Here is a 25,318-nt window from a genome sequence, read left to right on the forward strand (position 1 = left end):
CATGGTCACCATATGAAGCAGCTATAGGAGGCATCGCCTGGATGGTGCACAGCCTGTAATGCTCCAGGTTCTGAATGAGGTCTGTGAGCGGCGATCACGGACAGTCGACACTGCTGTTGATAGGCTGTCTCAAGAAGTGCATTATGGGTAAATGTTGGAGGATGGCTTTCAGGAAGCTGGATCAAGGGAGTGTCGCTTTGCATCCGGATATGTGGTCAGGGGGTCAGGGGGGGGGATCCTGGGGGGTCAGGGGGGGGGGGTCCTGGGGGGTCAGGGGGGGGATCCTGGGGGGTCAGGGGGGGGGGTCTTGGGGGGTCAGGGGGGACATGTCCCCCCCAATATTTGAGATCGTTAAAACTGTCCCCCCCAATATTTAGATTGGGGTAGTGGCATTCAAATGACCATACAGCCGCGTAGGAAGATGTCCCCCCCAAAAAATGCAGAATTTCAATGTAAATGTCCCCCTCCAAAGTTGGATACAGATCCCCGCCACTCTATGTGGGCATCACTTCTCTCTGGGACAGTCCCTTCCTGCTGAGCCCCAGGCTGGGACTCCTCTCCTAAAGCGTTTCCCAGGCTCAAGATGTCCTTTGAGCACCACGCAGCCCCACCGTTGCCAGGGGACAGGGCCAAGGAAGGAAGCATGTCGTAGGATGCCAAGTAGCTGACTTAAGGGGGGTAAATCTTCTTCTCAGGGAACTCTCGAACCTAGTGTCAACTGACTCAAGTGCTTCTGACAAAGCACTATGCTGTCCTACGGTGTTGACTAAAAGACGTCAGCACTTTAAGTCTGTTATTATCCTCCTGTGGAGCTGTTGGCTACAGTGGTCCAAAGTCCATACAGTACTTGACTTACAGCCTCTTGGTAGAGGGTTTTGTGCACTGCAGTAGGCCCTAGAACGTTTTCTGTTGTTTTTTTTTACTCCACTGATGTGAACAATTGTACATGATATTATTCTTAATTATTGAATAAGCTGTAGCCTGCCAATTATGTACTGAATCTTGTCTGACTAATGCCTGCATGTTGATTTGCCCTTCTATCAGTATCAGCCTAAAATCATAGCCCTATTTGTTTTAAAGAAAAATAATAGAGCAGGCGTTTCTTAGTCACCTACCGCTGACACGCATTGTCAGGATTGGCCTGAAGCCAGCGGAGAGCCTGAAAGGACCCATTTAACTGGGACTGGCAACCCTGGATGTGCGGCGTAGTAAATGCGGTCCTGATGACAGCGTCCTCCTTTTGATATCCAGCAGAAAACGGAGAGACTCAGTAGAAGAACAATCTTGCGGATTATATTTTGGACAGAATTCAGAGCTTTGTCGTCCGGACATGTGCACCGAGTAGCTGCTTTGTCTTTTTTTTTTTTTTATGTAACTCACAAATCCACGGTGCCGTGCTCATGAGCCTACTGGGTGGCTATAAGAAAAAGACCAGTTACGATGGCTATGAATCTTTGCAGTTGGTCGATAGCAGCGGAGACTTCAAACACGGAGGGAGAGGTGGAAGCGCACCCGGCAGCTCGATAGCAGCTTCCCTAGGAGGACCGAAGGCAGGCCCACTGCGTGAGGACTACCGCAGCACCATGGACAGCTCTGGTAAGCGGCTCGCCATGGGAGGCGGTGTGCGCCGCTCTGCTCACGCAGGCAGAATGCCGCTCTGTTGCATGTAAAGGAAATCACCCGTGTCCCTGAAATGTTGCATTTGAATTTGATTAATGTGAATATTTGTTATATATATTTTCATTTTTATAGAGCTTTTTTGTTCCACCTATCGCAGTATATTGTCTACTTTGTGTTATAGTTCAGTCATGGTCTAATGCTAAACATTGCTAATGTGTCATGGAACCTATCTCAATATATTCATTTGCATTGTTTAAATGGTTCTATCGAGTAGGTACAGCTTAGGTTCGTTCTGAGGCTGTGGTGTTGAAACACATGATAATTACTTGCTCATATGGCCATCATATCACTCAGGAGTGATGGAGCATACGTTTGGTCAGATGTCCTTACTAACCCTGTATAAGATGGCCTGACTCCATGGCCTCCATGGAGATTTAATATAAATAATTACTCCTTGCACAGGGTATTTTGAACAATGCTATCCTCATTCTCAACGCACCGCACTGAAGAGTGAGCTAGCCTCTGGGACTGGGCCTGTATCTGAGCTGTGGGGGATGACTAATGGGTTGGAGGAGAGAGAGAGAGAGAGAGTGTGTGTGTGTGTGTGTGTGTGTGTGTGTGTGTGTCTGTGGCAGGGGGGAGAGGGGAGATAGACCTCCGAGATGGCTGTCTGTCAGGTGAGACGGTCTGGGCTAGCTAGCCTCTGGGGTCTGGCCTATCTGGCCTCTGCAGTGTGGGGTCTGGGCTAGCTGGCCTCTACATTGTGGGGTCTGGGCTAGCTGGCCTCTGCAGTGTGGGTTCTGGGCTAGCTGGCCTCTGCAGTGTGGGGTCTGGGCTAGCTGGCCTCTGCAGTGTGGGGTCTGGGCTAGCTGGCCTCTGCAGTGTGGGGTCTGGGCTAGCTGGCCTCTGCAGTGTGGGGTCTGGGCTAGCTGGCCTCTGCAGTGTGGGGTCTGGGCTAGCTGGCCTCTGCAGTGTGGGGTCTGGGCTAGCTGGCCTCTGCAGTGTGGGGGAAATCGAGCCCCCTGAAGAAGCCGATTCATCTTGTGGAGGCTTATTTGTCTGCAGCTCAGCTAACAGCTAGCAGGTCTGCAATCCCACGCATCCATCTGGTCAGCCACAACAGATTGGCCGGCAGGCCGGTCGGCACAGGAAGGCTGATGGACAGGCAGACAAAGAGAGAGAGAGACAGAGAGAGAGAGACAGAGAGAGAGAGACAGAGAGAGGGAGAGAGGGAAACAGGGAAACAGACAGTCAGTCAGTCAGTCAGTCAAGACACAGGACACAGTCAAGCAGACAGACAGGCTTTCAGGTAGACTGAAACATGTAGTGTCCAGTTATGGGTCTGAGTTGGAGGTGCTCCCATTGTCCATGCAGATGGCATCTCATATGTGATAGGTCAGATGAGCAACATGGAACTCTCTCATTGGTTGGGAACTCTGCTGTCACCATCACAAGCACCAACCTCCTCATCCACCTAGATTAGGGCTCTTTCAGCAATGTTATTAACATGATTTGAATAATATAAATATGTATTTGCGTCACCGCAATCTTCGCTGCATATTAAAGCAATACATAGCGTTTTCTCCGGTTTTCTCAGAACTGCATAGGCTCTGCGAGAAAGTGCACTGTCGTAATGTTATCAGATTGTCTTTTTTTTTTTCTGGCTTCCTCCGTGATGTTTGGCTTCGGTTTTCTCACCCCCGCCATGATATCATTGAGCTAAAAAACGCATGATATCCATAGACGCCGGAATAGTTAGCAACTACTGTGTTGTTTAAAGGAGAATGCTCTTTTTCGACAACCCTGGCCTTATTTAGGACATATTATAAGATGTTTGACTCACTAAGATAACTTTGGTGTAATTCAGAGGCCTGTAGAAGAAATTTAAAATCCAGCGCGAGCCAAGTATATCCATGTAATTTTCTGCTGCGAAACAGTTGTTTTCATCAATCTATTTTTATGAATCGCTAGTTGTGCTTACATAGAGCGAGGGCTTGTTGTGGGTTTCAGATGCCTCTGTAATATGATCTTTAGAAACGTCTTTAGAAATGAAATAAAGCTTCCCCACTTGTTCCAGCACACGTGCACAGCGCGCAGACTGGCTATCCTCCGTCTGTATGCTACACTCGCGGCTCACATTCTCTACGCTATGATCGGCTTCCATCATATTCTAAGTCATCTTCTATATCCTCAAAATCAGATAAATATTCAGCCATATTGCACACAATATTCCAGGCACCAACAAGCCGATCGTAGCATAGAGAATGTGAGCTGCGAGTGTAGCCTATAGACGGAGAATAGCCAGTCTGTGCGCTGTGCGCATGTGTGCTGGAGCAAGTGGGGAAGATTTATTTCGTTTCTAAAGACGTTTCTAAAGATCATATTACAGAGGCATGTGAAAACCACAACAAGCCCTCGCTCTATGGAAGCACAACTAGCGATTCATAAAAATAGATTGATGAAAACAACCGTTTCGCGGCAGAAAATACATTTTTTTAGAAGCTGCATTCTCGGTGCCCCGTCCGTCGCCATTACATGGATATACTTGGCTCGCGCTGGATTTTAAATTTATTCTACAGGCCTCCGAATTACACCAAAGTTATCTTGGTGAGTCAAACGTCTTATAATATGCCATAAATAAGGCCAGGGTTGTCGAAAAAGAGCATTCTCCTTTAAGCACAACATTGCGCAAGCGCACTTCGACTGAATGCTGCGTCCCGGGGGCGCAATTTTTAAAAGGTAATAAATGTCAATGCATTATCTTTCTGAGTAGACTTCTTGGACGATTCAGTGTACTTTTAGTAAATCTAATTGGAGAATTAGCACCAGACATGTCTGTAAAGGTCCAAATATCGCGATGTATTGCTTTAAAGTGCTAAAAGAAGGAGTATGTTCAGTATACAGCTTTTATTATTGCTGCTTAATTCAAGGATTTGTTAGGATCAGTTTCAGGACAGGTGTGATACAGTTGGTAAGTACTAGAGCTCCTTTGAGTTTAGTAGATGAATTACAGATTACTGTGTGTATGATCAGCATCATCTATGATTAAAGAGCTTAGAGCCTGCTGGTGAGGACACTTCCTGTTTGGTTGACAACAAGGGACACCGTGTTGCTCTGTACATATATACATATATATGGATAGAGAAAGAGAGAGAGAGAGTGTGTTGTGTGTGTGTGTGCGCGTGCGTCCCATTCACTGCCAGCCGGATGGAGGGGATAAAGGTTGGGGCACTTGAAGGAGAAGCATATTCAGTCTGTGTATTGATCTCTTTGGCTGGGGCTCTATGTGGGGAAAGCACTGCTCTTTTTCTCTCTCTCTCTTTCTCTCTCTCTGCCTCCCCCTCCCTCTCCCTCTCTCCCTCTCTCTCTCTCTCTCTCCCTCTCTTTCTCCCCCTCTCTCTCTCTCCCTCTCCCCCCCCTCTCTCTTTCTCTCCCCCTCTCTCTCCCCATCTCTCCCCCCCCCTCTCTCTCTCTCTCTCTCTCTCTCTCTCTCTTTGGGACCCTCACACACATCAGAGGTGTCTGACCGGAGCAGGAACAGGCAGGGTGGATGAAAGAGATCGGAGGTGGTTGAGAGGGGGCGAGGATTTTGGTGGAAGTTCAGAGCGGTAGGCAGCTCTAAGGGACCGCTGTGGAGGCAGCTTTGAAGTGGCCTGTTTCTCCACTTTAAAAAGAGGGTCACCCTGGTCACATGGGCGAAGAGGAAGAACCAAACAATACCAAAGGTGTACAGGACAATAAAGCCTTGATTTAAAGGTGAACAGGGAAACACTGACTCATGCTGCGTAGTGCAACTTTAATGTTTTATGAAGAGACAGACAGACTCCTATTAGTGGTGAAGCCTACAGTATATTCTAATGCCAGCCGTTTTCAAGGTGCCTGTATAGACTGATGTACAGCATCATCACCAACTCATCCCCAACTCATCCCCAACTCATCCCATGATGGCCGTTATGGAACAGAAGGGACTCCGGATACACTGTGTGTGTGTGTGTGTGTGTGTGTCTGCCCGTCAAGACACACACTGAATTTGATAGTACGTCATACTAGGGCTGCTCGATTAATCGGATTTTAATCTAGATTAAGATCTGGGCTGTCAACGATCATTAAAACAAAATAATCGCCATAAAACGATTTTGCACAAATCAAGTGCACCCTACACTGCAGAGCTATACTGTGCTTGACCCCTCCCCCACCCCCCAAAGCCCCAAAACAAACACTTTAGTTTTTAGTAGTAGAGAGAGACGAGTTGTCAAGTGAGACGCACGCATGCTCCTCTCGAACAAAACACGACAAGAAGATTATGGCAGCAGAAAGAGAACCGCTGGTGGACGAGAGCTAAAACCACGTCAGTGGTGTGGAAACACTATGGGTTCGCGGAGACAGATTTGGACCAAGTTGACACGGGGTGTAAAAATTTTTTATGCAGTCGTAGCTGCCCCTCAAAGTAGCCCTTCTCAGTCCCGTTGTCGCATTCCGCTTGCTCATGCCAGACAACAGTCCTTTGCCGGTCCATTCACTTTGCCGTCAAAATAAATCGGTGTCGGCCTATTTAGGAGAGGTCAGATAAACATGAAACTTCACTTACCTAAGCAAAAGGGTCTATTTTAACAAATGCTGGGTTTTGAAGCCTCGGCGCTACCATTAAATAACTTATTTAGACACGTTCTGTCATAGTGAAATTATTTTTCCGAGGTAGTCTTCTTCTGTGGTGGTGGCGGGGCTTTGAAGCTTCTTTATTTATCAGTTTTGGCACTTATGTATTTATTTATCAAGGTCAAGGTTCACAATTTGTCTCCCATGGGAGAAATGTATCTAATCCAAAGAACATTGTTAAAAAGAAAAGCCAGTCAACATTTAATAAATTAATTGTTATCAAAGTCAATGTATAATTTGATATGTTAAGAAAATGTTAAAACTTTTGATTTAAAAAAAAAAAAAATTCAATGAATAATCGTGTTAAATAATCGTGATCTCAATATCAATCAAAAATAATCGTGATTATGATTTTTGCCATAATCGAGCAGCCCTACGTCATACTCTTTAGATGTAGAGGGATACTACATTTTAGCACAGCGGTTAAACTGGGCTTTCGACACCCAAATATCCAGGTGAAATATTTCTCGAAGGCTCTTGTTGACAGGTCTGTCTCTGGGTCTGAATGGGGCGTTGAGAATTGGAAGAAGTCCTGTTTCTGCAGCTGTCAGTGCTCGGTGTGGACGGCCCTCTGGAAGCGCCGGGGAATCTCTCGCAGTGTGTTCACGTTGACAGTCGACGTGGCCGTGTGTCAGTCAGACGCCATCACTCTCACTCTCACCTCTTATTCCGCGGGATCCAATCCAAAATATACGTTCACCCCCACCACCACACACCCCTCAGACATGCCGTGGGAGTCAGGAAGAACATTTCAGCTATTTAGGCCCAATTCCAGGAGTGAACATTTAGGATACCCACAAAATATTCTGCTTTAAGAGGCCTTTCTGAATGACGTCCTCTGTGAGCAGGGCTGTATTTCAGGTTGTGGTTTGCGGAGTTACATTTAAGGTCGCTGTAGCTTTTTGCCATGTGACTACACAGATGGGCGGGGGGACAGAGGAGTCTACTAAAACCTCTGGAGGATGCTGAGTCAGACTCCACACTTGGGTGCGCTCCACAAAGGTTCTTATTGGCCGGGATGGTTGGCATTTTATCTGCTGGCATGTAGCCTACATGTTGTTGTTTTCTTGCCTATGCACGTCCATCTGTTCTGTCCACTGTCCCAAGTGGCTATGAGGAAATGTCCATGCTGTTGGTCTGGTCTGGTCTGTCTGTCTGTCTGTCTGTCTGTCTGTCTGTCTGTCTGTCTGTCTGTCTGTCTGTCTGTCTGTCTGTCTGTCTGTCTGTCTACTGTCTACCTGTGTGTCTTCATCTGCATCCTCAGTGTGTGTTTCTGTGTGTGTGTGTGAATTCTGATTGGCTGAAGGTCCTCCATCTCCAGATATGGACGGAAACTACAGCGGCGGGCTGCTGGACATGGTGAAGGGCGGAGCCGGCAAATTCTTCAGCAACTTCAAGGACAACCTGAAGGACACTCTGAAGGACACTTCCACCAAAGTCATGCACCAGGTGGCCACGTAAGTTACCAGACATCCGCGATTCAGCGCCCCTCACCCTCAGCTCCACCGTCCCCGGGCTCCGCCTCGTAGCGCAGGGGAGAGCGGCGTGTGTGAGCCCTGGTGTTGACGCCCGTTAGCTTTGGGACTAGACGCACGGCGCGAGAGGCAGGGAACAAGTTCAAAGTCCAGGTGGGCGATTTAACGACAACAAAAACTTGCAAAAACAAAAGGGCCGGTGCCGGGTGAAGAGCTGCAGCAGGCGGCCACGACTCTGCTGGCGTCCGGGGTCCGGAAAAAGACATGAAAGGGAGAATAAAACGGGGCAAGCGATACGCAAATCACACAAGGTGAGAAAAGTGCTACGCTAAGCGCTAAACCACGGTAGCATGGGTTGGTTGTACTTTACCGAGAGGATGGCGGGGGAGCGGGCGGCAGCAGGGCCGCGTGCGTCGTGGGTCCGTTCACGCTGCGGCGCGGAGGCGACGTCGGGGTCGGCGTCGGGCGGCTTGTCAGGTGAGGGAGAGGGACAGCGCGCCCCCAGTGGCGGAACCGGGGGGGGGGGGGGGGGGACTGTAACACCGGGTATGGTGGCTCCCTTACTTGGATAGGGTGGCATGCCTCTCACCCCCCCTCTGGCCCAGTCCCAGTCTGGGCTGGTCAGGGTGCTCTCAGTCCAGGCTGGTCAGGGTGCCCTCAGTCCGGGCTGGTCAGGGTGCCCTCAGTCTGGGCTGGTCAGGGTGCTCTCAGTCTGGGCTGGTCAGGGTGCTCTCAGTCTGGGCTGGTCAGGGTGCTCTCAGTCTGGGCTGGTCAGGGTGCTCTCAGTCTGGGCTGGTCAGGGTGCTCTCAGTCTGGGCTGGTCAGGGTGCTCTCAGTCTGGGCTGGTCAGGGTGCTCTCAGTCTGGGCTGGTCAGGGTGCTCTCAGTCTGGGCTGGTCAGGGTGCTCTCAGTCTGGGCTGGTCAGGGTGCTCTCAGTCTGGGCTGGTCAGGGTGCTCTCAGTCTGGGCTGGTCAGGGTGCTCTCAGTCTGGGCTGGTCAGGGTGCTCTCAGTCTGGGCTGGTCAGGGTGCTCTCAGTCTGGGCTGGTCAGGGTGCCCTCAGTCTGGGCTGGTCAGGGTGCCCTCAGTCTGGGCTGGTCAGGGTGCTCTCAGTCTGGGCTGGTCAGGATGTTCGTACGGCCGTGTGAAAGAAGGAGGATGAGATATCGCCAGGCTGAGATATTTACATATCCTCCTACACCGCTGCAGCCCAGAATGCATGATGTACAGGACATGCTGTGGTACCGCACAATAAGACAGGTTTGACTATTGATAAAATAGACTCTGCTCAGTATGGCGCAGTCAGGATGTGAAGTAGCAGAGTTCAAACACAGGCATGTTTATACTGTATCTCTATACTGGTGGGAAGTGAGGAGAAGGAGAGAGATGCAGGGTAACATGAATAGCAGATGGGCTAGAATGGGAGGAGGAGGAGGAGGAGGAGGAGGGAGGAGGGAGGGAGTGGAGTCTGGCACTGCTGGGTCCTGAGAGAGTTTTTCTGCGCAGGCGTACTGGGGGCACACAATGGGGCCTCTGTACTGTCAAGACAGAATTGCAGGCCTCTCGAGACACCCGCCTCATCCACTACACACACACACACACACACACACAAACACACTCGAGGGTCAGCTACCCCTTCTATCTCCAGCGATCTCTCTGAGCACATTAGAGCCCTGTTTGTCTCCGGACCGGGACGCATTTCCCCTCAACGCTGACTCAGCTCGTTAACCACGCATCTACATCAGGTGCCCCGGCCCTCCTGTAGCTCCTCCTCCACTCCTACTCTTTTATCTTCCCTGAGAACGCCTTCTGTCCTCTCCTTTCCTCTCCGCTGCCCTCCATACTCTCTCCTCTCCTCTCCTCTCCTCTCCTCTCCTCTCCTCTCCTCTCCTCTCCTCTCCTCTCCTCTCCTCTCCTCTCCTCTCCTCTCCTCTCCTCTCCTCTCCTCTCCTCTCCTCTCCTCTCCTCTCCTCTCCTCTCTCTCCTCTCCTCTCCTTGTTTTCACCTAGGCCTTCCTCCCCACCTTGTCTCTCATGTCTGGTCTTCCCCTCAGCTGGCTCCTCTGTGATCTCCTCTCTCCTGCTCTCCATTCCACCTCTCCTCTTCTCCCCACCTCTCCTTCTATCCGTCCTCCCCTCTCTGAATTATTCATCCTAGCTCATTGTGCCAAACATCCAGTGCATTGCTGATACTGACGGATACATGACACTCGGTCGCTAGTTAGGCCCGGCAGTCGGTCAGGTCCCCTGTGTGAGTGTGTGTGTGTGAGTGTGTGTGTGTGTGTGTGTGTGTGCCGCTGGTGAGGTCCTGCCATAGAGATGCTCCAATATGTTAGTGATCAGTGTACCATTATCCAGTATATAGTGCACCATTAAACCTGCATGTTTACTAGCTAACAGCTAACACCCGACCCACAGCTAATGTGTAGCTAGCATCAGCATCAGGCACGCCTTTCGTATGTTCCAGCTCTGTAACTCATGGTCTATGCAGGCTACATTCAAATTCAAATCAGGATTCTCTTGTTGTTGTTTTTATCCAACAATGCTGGGTTGTTTAGAGGTTTGGTGAAAGATTCAGACAAGCCAATCCTTCAGTCCCAGACAAACTGCCTTCCCTGCATGCAACAGTGTTTCCCCCCGGAACAAAAGGCCGAGACTACGTTGGTTCTGAAAGGCAGTGTGTCCTTGGCCTGCTCCACAACACCCTCTCTCTCTCTCTCTCTCTCTCTCTCTGGCTTTCATTTTCTGTCTGTCTGTCTGTCTTTCCATCTCATTCTCTCTCTCTCTCTCTCTCTCTCTCTCTCTCTCTGTGTCTCTCTCTCTCTGTCTCTCTCTCTCCCTCTCTCTCTCTCTCTCTCTCTCTGTCTCGCTGTCCCTCTCTCTCTCTGTCTCTCTCTCTCCCTCTCTCTCTCTCTCTCTCTCTCTCTGTCTCGCTGTCCCTCTCTCTCCCTCTCTCTCTCTCTCTCTCCCTCTCTCTCTCCCTCTCTCTCTCTCTCTCTCTCTCTCTCTGTCTCGCTGTCCCTCTCTCTCTCTGTCTCTCTCTCTCCCTCTCTCTCTCTCTCTCTCTCTCTGTCTCGCTGTCCCTCTCTCTCCCTCTCTCTCTCTCTCTCTCTCTCTCCCTCTCTCTCTCTCTCTCTCTCTCTCTCTCTCTCTGTATGTCACATTTGCCATTAGAGGACGGTAAATCTGGACTGGTCATTACCATGTAGTATTAATCCGGCCCGGGCGGGTGGTCATGTGACCTGGCGTGGGGACCCGGACAGAGGGGACCTGACATGGAGAGATGTGAGTGGTGAGGAGGTGATGGAACCCCCACTCAGGCTCGCTCCCTGGAGACACTCTCTCAGCTAGGCCTCGGCTCCAGTGTCTCTAACGTAATCTAGCCCCTAAAGTGGCTCTCCGTCACGGCCCTAATGCGCGCTGGTGTTTGCGCGCACGTCCAACTTTGGGAGGGGAACGAGCGGGGGGGGGGAGCGACAGGGACGGGCACCGGCGCCCACGCACGCACCTGCCCACGCACGTGCCCACGCACCCACCCACGCGCTGACGCACGCACTCATCCACGCACGCACGCAGTCACAGCGGAAAGCCGGAGGCTTCGTGCTCGTCTATCCACCTGCGTGCTCCCGCGCCGCCGGCCGCCTCGCGTGCCGGAACCCGACACCTGCCGCCCCTCCCGAAATAGCCCGGCCCGGAATCCGAAGCAACGGGCTCGCAGGCCGCCGCTGGCGCAACGCTGACCCGCCGGTGGAATCAGCTCGTTAGGAGATTTACTCAACTCACAGAGGGGAATCCTCCCAGCCGGTCAGAGACAGAGAGGAGAGGGGGTGGGGCGTGACCCAGGGGGTTGATCTGTTGCATAACCAGGGTCAGGATTGCCTCAGGGCCATATGGCTCTCATCCACCATCCTTCCTCTCCTGAGAGACCGTTGGCCTACATGGAAGATTTAACCCACTGGCAACAGGGCCTTTACCTGAGGGACGTCCACCCTCCCTCCCTCCGATGGCTGCCTCTCTCTCTCTCTCTCTCTCTCTCTCTCCCTCTCTCTTCTCTCTCCCTCTCTCTCTTCTCTCTCTCTCTCTCTTCTCTCTCTCTTCTCTCTCTCTTCTCTCTCTCTCTCTCTCTCTCTCTATTTTCTCTCTCTCTTCTCTCTCTCTTTTCTCTCTCTCTCTCTCTCTCTCTCTTTTCTCTCTCTCTCTCTCTCTCTCTCTCTCTCTGTCTGGGGCCATGAGGCTTTTGGACCGTATGTCTGTGCGTGTTCACAGCAGTAGCCCGCAACGTGCAGACACATTATTGAAGATATTCAATGAGATATTTAAGCAATTTACCACGAGAGGCAGTGGGTTACACAGGATTTGAACAGCTACGGTGGCATTGTTAGGCCCGACGCAATAGCGGTCAACTGCTTTTCTACAACGGTTACTACACATGTATATTCAGAAAAAACACATTGAGTAGTAACATTCAATCATTTATTTACTGATCATTCTTATCATTTTAGTATTTACATAATCTTCCGCGATATGCTATAGTTCTGAATTAATTGGTTGCCAGGCAACATAGGCTGTCTTGCCTATTTGGGTTGGCCTTGTTCACATAAGCCTATATAGGCACAATTCGGGTGGTTCACGTTTATTTGAACATTTCCAGCTATGGTGCAGTTATTAAAACAATTCTCCAGAGCACACCTTTTTGCTGGTAGGGGTGTGGAAGTGTTGGAGTCGGATTGATGAGTGCGTTATTGTAATAGGATACCTACAGTAGGTAAACACGGGTGTAATTAATAAAAAGGCGAGGTTGCTGCGAGTGGTTGCTACGCAAAGCATAGTACCGCTTGATCTTATCAACAGAGTATTTTACAACGGCTGCTAGCCAATCACAATCAAGTATCCAAACTCTGTTGTAGAATCATCTGTATACTGTTCCGTTTATTGATGAAAGTGTTTTACATGCAAATCTGTCTAGAAATGCAATAATTTTAACAGATGGTACAGTAGTAGCCTAACCGCTTAAAAATCCTTCTTACAGATACACAAAAGGAGAGCTGGACATCGCCTACATCACAACACGAATCATAGGTAGGTCCCCAAAAACATTGCTGTACATTAAGTTGAAATGTGTGTGTGTGTGTGTGTTGTGGGACAGTTCCATCAGCGGTATTAATTTTCTGCATGGCTGCACACTGTGCCAGTAGATGTTTGACGATGAAGAGTTCTGGTCTCGTCATCTTCTGTCTGATGGGGTTTGGTCTCCCCCTCTCCTCTTAGAGAGACGTCTTTGAGCTTCACTAGTTTCTCACATGCACCTGCAGCCTCCAGATTTCCTGTGTGTGTGTGTGTGTGTGTGTTTGTGTTTGTGTGTGTGTGTGTGTGTGTGTGTGTGTGTGTGTGTGTGTACACACACACACACACACACATACACAGTGTGTCCTTCAGACGCAGAGGACCCAGTCAGCCAGTCGTTACCTGAGGGCTGCTGTCCCACCTTGCATAGTGTGACCAACTGCCTGCCCTTCTCACTGCACACTAAAAGAGAAAATGCAGCTGAACACACTTTAACAACTTCAACAATCATTACTGTCGTCATTTTTACAATGCCCCTGGTTTCAAGCCCCTCCCATAACTGTGAGATCCCGTCATAGAATGTGGCTGGAGCTATATACTGTATATACTGTAACTGCCCCCTGGACATTGATGTTGTAGGTAGTGTTGTCATGACGCTACCACCATAAAAACACATTGCCTACCACATCACATTTTTTTGTCCCAGGGGTGTTTTCTAGATTCTGTCATGCCTCATCGCCATGGTCATCTCTTTTTTTCCCCCCTGCCAGTGATGTCATATCCTGCGGAGTCGGTCCAGATTGGCTATCAGAACCACGTGGAGGACATCCGCTCCTTCCTGGACTCGCGACACGCCGACCACTACACCGTCTTCAACCTATCACAGCGCAACTACCGCGGAGCCAAATTCTCAAACCGGGTGAGAGAGGGTTGTGTCAAGATCTCCAAACGTATCCACAGATGAAACGTTTGCAGTGGAAAGCGGAAAGTATTCCCTTCATTTTTTCCACATTTTTTAAAGTTATGTTACAGCCAGGGGTTGAATTGGGCCGAGGCTATCCGGCACATAGTTTTATATATAGTATTAAAAATAAAACATTCATATCACGTGTATATGTATTCACACCCTTAACTTAATACTTTGTTGAAGCACCTGTAGCAACTCATAATGTAATAAAGGCTCATAATGTAATAACTTATTACATTATAACCCCACCTTTGACAGGAATTACAGCCTCAAGTCCTCTTGAGTATGATGCAAGCTTGGCACACCCATTTTTGGGCAGTTTCTCCCATTTTTCTTTGCAGATTCTTGGAGCATTCAATCAGGTTCAAGTCTGGACTCTGGCTGGGCCACTCAAGGACATGCCCAGACTTGTCCTGAAGCCACTCCTTTGTTATCTTGGCTGTTTTCTTAGGGTCGTTGTCCTGTTGGAAGGTGAACCTTTGCTCCAGTCTGAGGTCCAGAGCGCTCTGGAGCAGGTTTTCATCAAAGATCTCTCTTCATTGCTGCATTCATCTCTCCCTCAATTCTGACTAGTCTCCCAGTTCCTGCCTCTGAAAAACATCCCCACAGCATGATGCTGCCACCACCATGCTTCACTGTACGGATGGTATTGGCCAGGTCATAAGCAGCGCCTGGAATTTAGTTTGTCATGGTCTGAGAGTCCTTTAGGTCCCAGTAAGAGTGCCTTTTACTGAGGAGTGGCTTCCATCTGGCCACTCTACCATAAAGGCCTGATTGGTGGAGTGCTGCACAGATGGTTGTCCTTCTGGAAGGTTCTCCCATCTCCACAGAGGACCATTGGAGCTCTGTCGGAGTGACCATCAGGTTCTTGGTCACCTCCCTGACCAAGGCCCTTCTCCCCTGATTGCTCAGTTTGGCTGGGTGGCCAGCTCTAGGTCCTGGTGGTTGTACACTTGCATTTGATGGAGACCACTTTGCTCGTTGGGACCTTATATGCTGCAGAAATGTTTTTGTACCCTTCCCCAGATCTGTGCCTCCATACAATCCTGTCTCAGGGGGTCTACAGACAATTACTTTGATTCATGGCTTGGTTTTTGTCTCTGACATACACTGTCAATTGTGGGACCTTATATAACAGGCCCTACGCCCATTTTCCTTGGAAATTCTGGGAACGACAAGTAAAGGATATTGAGCACGTCTAAGTGGGTATGTGGAACTGTATGGAACTAGATACTGTTTAAAATCAGATGGATAATTGAAGTGAATACATTTAAAAAATAAATTGCAGCCAGTGAAAATTTCTTCTGGAATTTAGTGATAACCAGTTGAGTGATTTGTACAGAATGCAGTGGTGGGTATGATATGCACACCTCAGAATGAATCTGCACAGACTGTTAAAGGCTACAGTAAGAGGACGAAGGTAACATTCCGAGGTGTTCTGATCAACAATATCAGCATAATCAAGAATGGGGAGTACACGTTGAGATATTATTCATTTTCTAACCTGAAACGTAAAGCAATTGATAGAACGATAGAGAATACGCAGGCTGCAATTCATCTTTTTAACCACAGAGTCAATGTGGTCCTTGAAGGAAAATTCGGAATGGACCCAGACACCAAGATATTTGAAGATATCCACTTCCTCAAGTGGAGACGCATCATCAAAATGGATGCGAAGATCAGAAGGAGTATGAGCCAAATTAAACCTTGTACCAAACAGAATACAACAATATTTATTTTTGTTCAATAACAGTTTGTTGTTACTTAACCAGTCTTGTAATGCATTAAAATCATATTGTACACAATTTTGAATTTGTAATACATCAGAATTAGATGTGTAAATAACAGTATCATCAGCATATAGGTGGACATTACGGTTCAAACACATTTGCGGGAGATCATTAATAAAAATGGAGAAAAGGAGAAGACCCAAAATGGAATCTTGATTTACCACAGGTGGACTCCAATAAATGTGTACAGTAGAAACATTTAAAGGATGATCAGTGGAAACAGGATGCACCTGAGCTCAATTTTGAGTGTCATAGCAAAGGGAGTGAATACTTATGTACTTGTGATATTTCTTTTAATTTTTTTATTTTTAGTACATTTGCAAATTTTCACTGTCATTATGGGGTATTGTGTGTAGAATTTTGAGGAAAAAATTAATTTAAGTTTTGGAATAAGATCACAGTAAAGCCCACAGGAGTGGAGCCGTGGAAGGAGCAATGAGAGAAAGTGTGTTCTGGGACCGTATCGGGTTCCCACTCTGACTCATTTGCTGGTAAATGACTGTCAGCGGGCCCTGGCTTCACATTTAAGTATTTGTCTGCTTTTTTGGCTGGCACCAACAATTAGCCACCCAGCAGAATCACAGCTCTTTCATTAAGCTCAACAGTCTCCCTCCTCTCTCTCTCTCTCTCTCTCTCTCTCTTTCTCTTTCTCTCTCTCTCTTTCTGTCTCTCTCTCTCTCTCTCTCTCTCTCTCTCTCTCTCTCTCTCTCTCTCTCAGTGTGTGTGTTGTGAACAAAGTACCACCTCCAGGGGTCGTTGCTAATCTCTCCCCCCCCCCTCCCCCCAGGTATCTGAGTGCAACTGGCCATCTCGTCAGGCTCCCAGCCTCCACAACCTGTTTGCCGTGTGTAAGAACATGCACAACTGGCTCAAACAGAACCCCAAGAACGTGTGTGTCATCACCTGCTCGGTAAGAGGCGGGCCGGAGGTCTTCATCACTGTAAGAGCCTGGCTCCCCTCGCTCCTCATCCTCCTCCCTTCCTCCATCCGCTCCTTTGCTCGTATCTCCTCTACACTAACGTTCACCTGTTCAATTCTTTATTTTTTTTATTTTTTTTTACAAATATCTTTATTTGATTTTCAAGAAAAATAAAGGGGAGGCGGGGGGGGATATACAAACAAACATACAAACATAAACCATGGTGCCATAAAGGTACACTGGGTCACATGCAGATAATTATACAAACCACTGTGCCTAGCCTCAAAACTGTCTATGAAGGGTTGCCAGGTCTTGTGGAACCTCTCTACAGAACGCCGTAGGGTAAACCTAATCATTTCTAGTTTAAGGTGCTGCATCACGTCCCTGATCCACATGGTATTAGAGGGGGGCTGACCGTTCTCTTCTTTCCTCCTCCCATCCCTTCTCTCCTCCTCCCATCCCTTCTCTCTCCTCCTCCCCCTCTCGCTGTGGCCCCTCCTGGGTTCTGGGCTCGCGGGTCCGCCCGGGTTTCCAAGTGACACACAGCTGGGAACGCTCAAGCTGGGAACGTTAGGCTCGGCTTTTCGCTGGGTTATACTGTACCCCTGGCATGGCCGCTGCTTATCAAAAACACATGCTGTGTTTTTCACCAGAGAAAAGAGCACGAGAGGACCCTGACTGATCTCCTTGACAGTTTCAGTTCGAACGCCAACATGTATGGAGGTTAAACCAGGTCTTTTACAGTACTACAGTATGCAGGGTAATGGATCTTGCTGTATGTGGTTTCTGTGGGGCTTGGCGTGTGGATCGGCCTCGCGCAATTTAACTTTCAAAGTTCCTCAAAGCTCTTCCTGATTTTGTGCTTAGGCGAGAGTGCTGTTTTTTCATAGAAGTACTGGGCTTTGTCCCTGAATAAGCTCAAACAAACAGATATTATTATATTCTAGAACAAAAATGGAATAATTTCCCCCCTGGGCATCAATAAATTCATATATCAAAAGATCCAGAAGCTATATTTAGATCCACCCAGCTTACACTAGTGCATATCCGCAGATAGAGAGTGTTGTCAGACAAACTGTCCCGGTTTTCTGTGCCTCATTTGATGTGTGTGTGTGTGTGTGTATGTGTTTCCAGATATCGACCAAATACTAAATAGCATATTTTAAATCGCTACAGTATGTCAATCATCCCTTAGACAGACTGCGCTGAGTGTACCTACAGTATAATTGAACTGAGCCACTGATTTTTGAGTCTGTTATAACCTCCTGTTGTTTATCTTGACCTATTCATGGCAGGGACCAGGATGTTGACTGTGGTTGTGTGTCTGTTGTCCACTCACTGCCACCTTCTCTCCTGTGTGGGCAGGATGGTCGCGCTCTCTCTGGTGTGCTGGTGTGTGCCATGTTCTGCTTCTGCCACCTCTTCACCAACCCAGTGCCTGCCATGCAGCTACTCAGCGCCAAGAGACCCGGCTCTGGCCTCTGGCCCTCACACCGGAGGTGTGCGCTGTGTGTGTGTGTGTGTGTGTGTGTGTGTGTGGTTGTGTGGTTGTGCATGTATGTGTATGTTGTTTGTATGTCTCAAATGCTACCAATTCTGGTGGAGTACATCATTGGTAGACCACACGGATGCAACGATCACAGTTAAAACTAATGATCAGAGTATTTGGGTTTTGTTCCAGTCAGAAACGGATCGAAAAACTCCATCTCCTTGCTGGCTATGTTCAGATGATGGACAACTTTCACTCTACCCCTTAACGAGGCTATTTATTCTCTAATTGGCTGTGTGGTTGTGCACTGAGCGTGGCTCTTAATGTTTCAGTCATAATTTCTGCCCATTAGCAATTAGCGAGTTAGCTAAGTGACGCTAGAAATACAGAGCAGCCCATCAATCAGACCAGCCTCTAAAGCTCAACCCTAGCCAGCTGCCACGCAACAGAGCCGTTTCAGTGTTTGTGTACTGTGTGTATATATGCACCGTGTGTGTACGAACTTTTCCGCTCTGTCTCCCACCTGTGTCCAGGTACATAGGCTACGTGTGCAGCATGGTGTCGGAGAAGCCCACCCTGCCCCACTCCAAGCCCCTGGTGATCAAGGGCCTCACTATGAGTCCAGTCCCCTGCTTCAACAAGCAGCGCAGCGGCTGCAGGCCCTTCTGTGACGTCCTCATAGGAGAGACCAAGATCTTCTCCACCGCACAGGACTACGAGAGGATGAGGTAGGCGCTACGCACGCACGCGCGCACGCACACGCAAGCACATACACACACACACACACACACACACACACACACACACACACACACACACACACACCTCTCATTCTCTCTCTCTCCAACTGAATATCCCTCCATTCCCATCCCTCTCTCTCTCTCCTTTTCTCTCTCTCTCTTTCTCTCTCTCTCTCTCTCTCTCTCTCTCTCTCTCTCTCTTTCTCTCCCTCTCTTTCTCTCTCTCTCTCTCTCCATCCTCTCAGGGAACACAGGTTACAGGAGGGCAAGGTGGTCTTCCCCCTGGGCGCGAGCGTGCAGGGTGACGTGGTGGTCTCCGTCTACCACATGAGGTCCACCATCGGGGGGCGACTGCAGGCCAAGGTAAAGGCCGGCCCCGGGCCCCTCACCAGGGGCGTGCTGGGACCCCAAAAACAGCCCTGTAGTCTGACCCAGCCGCCTCTGTATATATAGTGATCTATTTTCATTTTGTTGAGACAAAATTGTTGGCAAGTTGGCAAGTTGGCCACCTGGCGCCCGTTATCACCGGCGGCCGTTCTGTGATTCTCCAGAACCACAGAACTACAGATGGCCAGCCCGCCCTTGCCCCTCACGGTACCGTACACACAACCGGAACAGTCTGCTGTAATCTGTTATGTTCCATCCGGTTCCTCTTCACAGGTGTCCAACACGCAGATGTTCCAGATCCAGTTCCACACGGGCTTCATCGCTCCGGGCACCACGATGTTAAAGTTTACTAAGTGAGTGTCTGTCTCTGCCCTCTGGTCCCCATCTGCTCATCTGCCTCGAAAAACATTTATTGAGCGCTAATTTTCTGTCTGACACACACACACACACGCACACACTCACGCACTCACACACACACACATGCACACACACACACAAATGCACACACACACATTTTAGGCCGGAGCTGGATGCCTGCGACTCTCCGGAGAAGTACCCCCAGCTGTTCCACGTGGTTCTGGATGTGGAGGTGGAAGGCGTGGACAAGCAGAAGGACCTGACTCCCCCCTGGGAGCAGTTCCCCTGTAAAGACCTGACCCCCAATCTGCTCTTCTCCTGCCACCAGGAGCACCAGGACGCCCTGGCCATCGCAGGTGCGCCCTGGGGGGATACACACGCGTGCGCACACACACACACACATAGATAGGATACCTATGGACACCTCTTTCTCACTCTAATGTCTCATTCTCTCCCTACAAGATGAAATGGAGGGGCTGGACCTGGAGGGTAAGAGCTAGAGTTGAGGATAGACCAGACCATAGACATGTTGATGATAATAATAATAATAACAACAACAACATTTATTATTATTATTATTATTAATATTTATTTATAATTTTTATTATTATTATTATTATTATTATTATTATTATTAGTTATCTTTAGGTAGTGATCCATCCTGATAGAACCTCCTCTACTGTACTGGTCGTATTAAGCCTGCGGTATACAGTTGCTGTTTAACAACGCATGCATGTAGACAAACACAGACACGTATTTTTACGGTGAGTTAATTTCAGAGGACATTGCACAGCCAGACGCATCCAGCGCTCCAGAGGAACGCACGAGACGCGGTAGCCATCTTTAACAGGCGTGCGCATAGTTAAAAGCAAATATACCGTGGGCTTGAGACCCTGCGGCTAGCAGTTGTTTGCCTTCCTGTAGAAGACTGTAGGGGAAAGAAATAAACCAAGCTGTCTGATGTGGGATGATCTAGTTACCCTGATGTATCCTGTCCTCCTCTCTCTCTCTCTCTCTCTCTCTCTCTATCGCTCCCTCTCTCACACTATAATTCTGTCTGAACTCATCTTTCTTAATGTCTTTTATCTCTCTCTCCCTCTCTCTCTCTCACTCCGTCTGATCCTCTCTCACCATCACTCTGTTTGACCTTGTCTTTCTATATCTCTTTCTGTCTTACTCTTTGTCTCTCTCTCTCACTCTCCCTCTCTCTCTCTCTCTTTCTCTCTCTCCCTCTCTCTCTCTCTCTCTCTCCCTCTCTCTCCCTCTCTTCTGTAGAGCCCAGTCGGACCCACGGCGGCCCAGAGGGGCGTGGCCACGGCGAGGAGAGCGAACCGTCCGACGACGAGATGCTCTCCCTGTCCAGCCAGCAGGGCGGCGCCGGCGGGGACAAGTCCAGGGTCCCGCCCAAGAGACCAGAGCCCCACGTCCCGGCCGCCGCCGCCGCCCCCCCCCCCGCCCTCCGAAGAGGTGGACCTGCTGGGGCTCAACGGGGGCGCAGTCAACCCCCCCGGCCCCTCTCCTCAACCTCCCGCCGCCGCCACCACCGACCTCCTGGGGGACCTGTTCGGTAACGCCCCGCCGCCCGGGAGCGGAGCCGCCTCGGCCCAGTCCACCCCCCACAAGGCTGCCTCCTCGGCCCCGCCCTGCCCCCCTCCCGCCGGCCCCCCAGGTAAGAGTGACGTGACCAGCGCCTCCAGCAGATATGGAAGAAAACGTGACGTAACACGGTCCCAACATGTTAGAGCCATATAACAACGTTACAGCATGGCGAGCTCACTCAGTAGACCACGAGGCTCGTCATCTCACCGCCATCTGTTCCAGTCCCACGTTGGGCGTGGCATTTCTGTACATGATACCCGTATCATGTACTGTATTGTGACAAATATGTCTTATTAATTTATTTATTTAACAAGCGGTATCCCTTATAATCTCTCTAAGTGTGTCGTTCGTTCTAACATGGAGGTGTGCGTTTGTTTTGGACCAGCGTTCGACCCGTTCGGGGCGGGTCCCATGCCCAAGCCCCAGGAGCTGATGGGTTCCTTCCTGGGCGCAGGTAACGTGGGGGCGCCAGACGCCTTCCTGCATGCCACCCGGTCTCCATCTCCCAGCATGCAGTCTGCCGGCGTGGGTAAGGCATGCCAACTCACCAGGCCCGGCTCCAAAACACCGCTTGAAGTATTTCCGCTCACTTTAGCTGACGTCAGGACAGCAGAGTCGCAGCTCAAAACTCCTCTCTTTAAGAAGTACTACCACGATCCTCCCTCTTAAGCACCTATTGTATTTTAGATATTGATGCTATTCTTGCACTTTGCCTTCAGCACTAGATTATGCTCTTAGTCACTTGTTTTAGAAAGAAGATGTACTTGTGAGTTTTGGCAAGTAGTAGTACATTGGCTTTTCCTACGTTGAATCCAATTATTGTTAGTCGCTTTGGATAAAAGCGTCTGCTAAATGACTGTAATGTAATGTTAATCGTTTGCTTGATTCAGCCTGGAGGGTCAAGGGTCGTGGGTCAAGGGTCGTGGCTAGAAGGGATACAGCGGCGGCCGGCGCAGAAGGACGGTAGCCTAGTTCCCATTTAGGGTTAAGGTTAGGTTTAGGGTTGGGTTAAGGCTAGGTTTAGGGTTGGGGTTAGGTTTCGACCGCATTTATGGGAACTAGCCTTCTACACAGGCCGTAGCTGTGTCCCATCTAGCCACAACCAGTTGAGTTGAGTTGAGTTTACTTTATTAATCCCCAGTGTCAAGCAGGTGGGGTTTGCGTATTTGGGAAAAGCCTATTGAATGCATTGTGCCGGACAAGAGTAACCATAAATTAAAGTATTTGAAGTAGTATTTGGAGCCAGGCCTGCCGTGCACAGACACACACACACACACACACACACACACACACACCACTCTCAGGCTGCTGTTTTTCTATGATGCTGCTTTAGCCATGCTGGGTAATGTACTTTGCATGTTGTGGCAGAATATAGTACGAGAGATTTCCTGCTGCAAGTTGATGGTAAGATAAAAGTTGTGCTAAGAAATGGCTATTGCTGTCTGGTTATGTATAACGTATAACGTATGGCATGGTTATGGTATTACGACATGGTTATGGTTGTGGTATGCTATTTTGATTATGCGTTTCGGCTTGGCATACTGTAATGGTTTATGGTACGGTTATGGTTGTACGATCGCATATCTCTTTCTTCCTGGTCCCTGTAAGTCCGTCTGTCTGTCACTGACGTTTCTGTGCTCTGATAGGCCGGAATTCCCCGGTCCCGCCCACCACCCCGACTGTCAACATCCAGCAACAGAACGCTAAGGGAGGATGGGACTGGAACAGACCGGCTGCCCCAGGTACTGTAACACACGCACGCACACACACACACACACGCGCGCACACACACACGCACGCACGCACGCACGCACACACACACACACACACACACGCACACACACACACACACACACTTGTAAACCTACCCAAAAGTAGTCCATCTAATTAGCACCCCTGCTCATGTGCAATACCAGGAGAGCTTTTACTAAACAGCGCCCTCTACTGGTGCTGATCAGTCTGTATAGTGCAAAATGAAGGACGTAGTATTTCGGGCTTCACTATCCTTGGCTTTGGCAGTGTGCTTTCTGCGTCGTACTGTTGGTGAGCGTGCCGTTGTGTGCTGCTTGCTGTGTGACAGGAGGAGGCTTTGGCATGGGCAGTAAATCCGCCAGCACCAGTCCCACCAGTTCAGTCCACAGCACCCCCACCCACCAGGCCCAACCCAGCACCCTGGACCCCTTCGCTGACATCGGCAACCTGGGGGGCAGCCTGGGAGGTGGGCTGGACACTACCGGTCTGACCAATGCATAGAAACAGGATGCTTTGGTGATTTGACTGACCAGGCGACTGTCCCTTATTTCTCCACCAGGGGGCTCGGGCTTCTCCAGTAAACCCACCACTCCGACCGGGTCTGGCGGGGCCTTACCGCCTCCCACGGGCTCCCCCTCGCGCCCCCCGCCCTCGCCCCAGCACGCTGGGTGCTGGCAGCCCAACGCCGGCTTCCCCTCCTGGCAGCCGGGGGCCGGCGGCGGTGGGGGGGGCGGAGGAGGGGCGGGGTGGCAGAATCAGGCCCCGCCCCCCCAGCCTAAACCCAGCCCGAGCCACGGCATGCCCCACACCTCCCCCCAGAACCGACCCAACTACAACATCAGCTTCTCTGCCATGGGGGGCGGCTCACCGAGCACTGGCGGAGGGAAAACGCAGCCCAACATGGGTGAGTCGGGTCGGGTCGGGTCAGGTCGGGCTAGGCCGGGCCGGGCGTCGCCCGCCTGCAATCCCCCCAGAGATGCGCTAGTACATGCGGTTAAAGACGAGACATTTTGTGACGTCTCCCCCGCAGGCGCCAAGCCCAAGGTGGCGAACGCCAACTTTGACGACCTGCTGTCGGCCCAGGGATTCGCCGGCACCAGGAAGAAGGAGGGGCCCCGGACCATGACGGAGATGAGGAAGGAGGAGATGGCGAAAGAGATGGACCCGGAGAAACTCAAGGTACCGTAGGCCCGGGCCCGACCAATCGGGGACCGCCGGCCCGAGGGACAGGAAGTGATGTGTCGGGGGCACGGGGGGAGCGGTCAGAGAGTGGTTGGTGTGTGGATAACGAAAGATTAGTGGAGAGATGAAGTGATTGGTTGTCAGAAGGGAGAATGTCAGGATAACTTCAATATTAGACAAAAAGCAAAAGAGCGGTGCTCACATGATCCAACCTCAGCAGACCAGGAGCTGGATCTCAGAGTACATACGTGAGAAGAGAGGAAAGATCTGCACGCTGATATCTCCCGGTTCACTTTATTGAAAGAACGCAACGCTTCGACCCTTAGGTCTTCATCAGGAAGTTGCGCGATGAAGACCTAACTTCAATATTAAACGTTTCCAGCGACGGACATCATAAAATCACCGGCGCAGCTCGCGTGTTCTGATTGGCCCAACGGGTGTGTGTCCCGCCCCTAGATTCTGGAGTGGATCGAGGGGAAGGAGAGGAACATTCGGGCGCTGCTGTCCACCATGCACACCGTCCTGTGGGAGGGAGAGACGCGCTGGAGACCCGTGGGCATGGCCGACCTGGTCACCCCCGAGCAGGTCAAGAAGGTCTACCGCAAGGCTGTCCTGGTGGTCCACCCAGACAAGGTGAGGCCCGCGCACACACACACACAGACGCATACACACACACACACAGACACACACACAGACGCACACACACACAGACCCGCACACACACACAGACGCACACACACACACAGACGCGCACACACACAGACGCACACACACAGATGCACACACACACACAGACGCGCGCACAAACACATACACACACACATACATACACACACACACACACACACACAGACTGATGACTGTCTCTTTCTTCCCCCCCTTTCTGCCAGGCGACAGGACAGCCCTATGAACAATATGCCAAGATGATTTTTATGGAACTGAATGACGCCTGGTCAGAATTCGACAGCCAAGGACAAAAACCACTCTACTGAGCCCAGAGAGAGAGAGAGAGAGAGGGAGAGAGAATACGATTTCCTTCCTGCTGACTCAACAACATATTGACCCCCCCGTCCCTCAGGTCAAAGGTCAATACAGTAGATACCCCCTCTTCTCCTTCTTCTCATCCCTCTCCTGCGGGTCCTGCTCCAGAGACATTTCACTATCCAGACAAGCAATGTCATCAGTGAGCAAAAGACCTACTGGACCCACCTACCTACCTACCTACCTTCCTACCTACCTACCTTACTACCTACCTACCTACCTACCTACCTACCTTCCTACCTACCTACCTTACTACCTACCTACCTACCTACCTACCCACCTA

At 50.1% G+C, this 25,318-nt stretch overlaps 1 protein-coding gene across 1 annotated transcript; it reads left to right on the forward strand.

Moving 5' to 3' along the window:
• Positions 1–1,400: 1,400 nt before the first annotated feature.
• On the forward strand, positions 1,401–24,986 carry dnajc6 (DnaJ (Hsp40) homolog, subfamily C, member 6; the record flags this gene model as incomplete). Its single annotated transcript, XM_084461835.1, is given in 20 exon segments — positions 1,401–1,596; positions 7,598–7,733; positions 12,778–12,827; positions 13,583–13,731; positions 16,357–16,479; positions 17,854–17,987; positions 18,511–18,705; positions 18,963–19,080; positions 19,378–19,457; positions 19,624–19,817; positions 19,924–19,950; positions 20,737–20,900; positions 20,902–21,130; positions 21,446–21,589; positions 22,707–22,802; positions 23,141–23,278; positions 23,372–23,716; positions 23,843–23,991; positions 24,451–24,627; positions 24,885–24,986. Coding segments are annotated over 20 exon segments (2,946 nt in total).
• Between the last annotated feature and the right edge of the window lie 332 nt (positions 24,987–25,318).

Source organism: Borostomias antarcticus, assembly GCF_949987555.1.
Source record: "Borostomias antarcticus genome assembly, chromosome: 3".
Lineage (NCBI taxonomy): Eukaryota > Metazoa > Chordata > Actinopteri > Stomiiformes > Stomiidae > Borostomias > Borostomias antarcticus.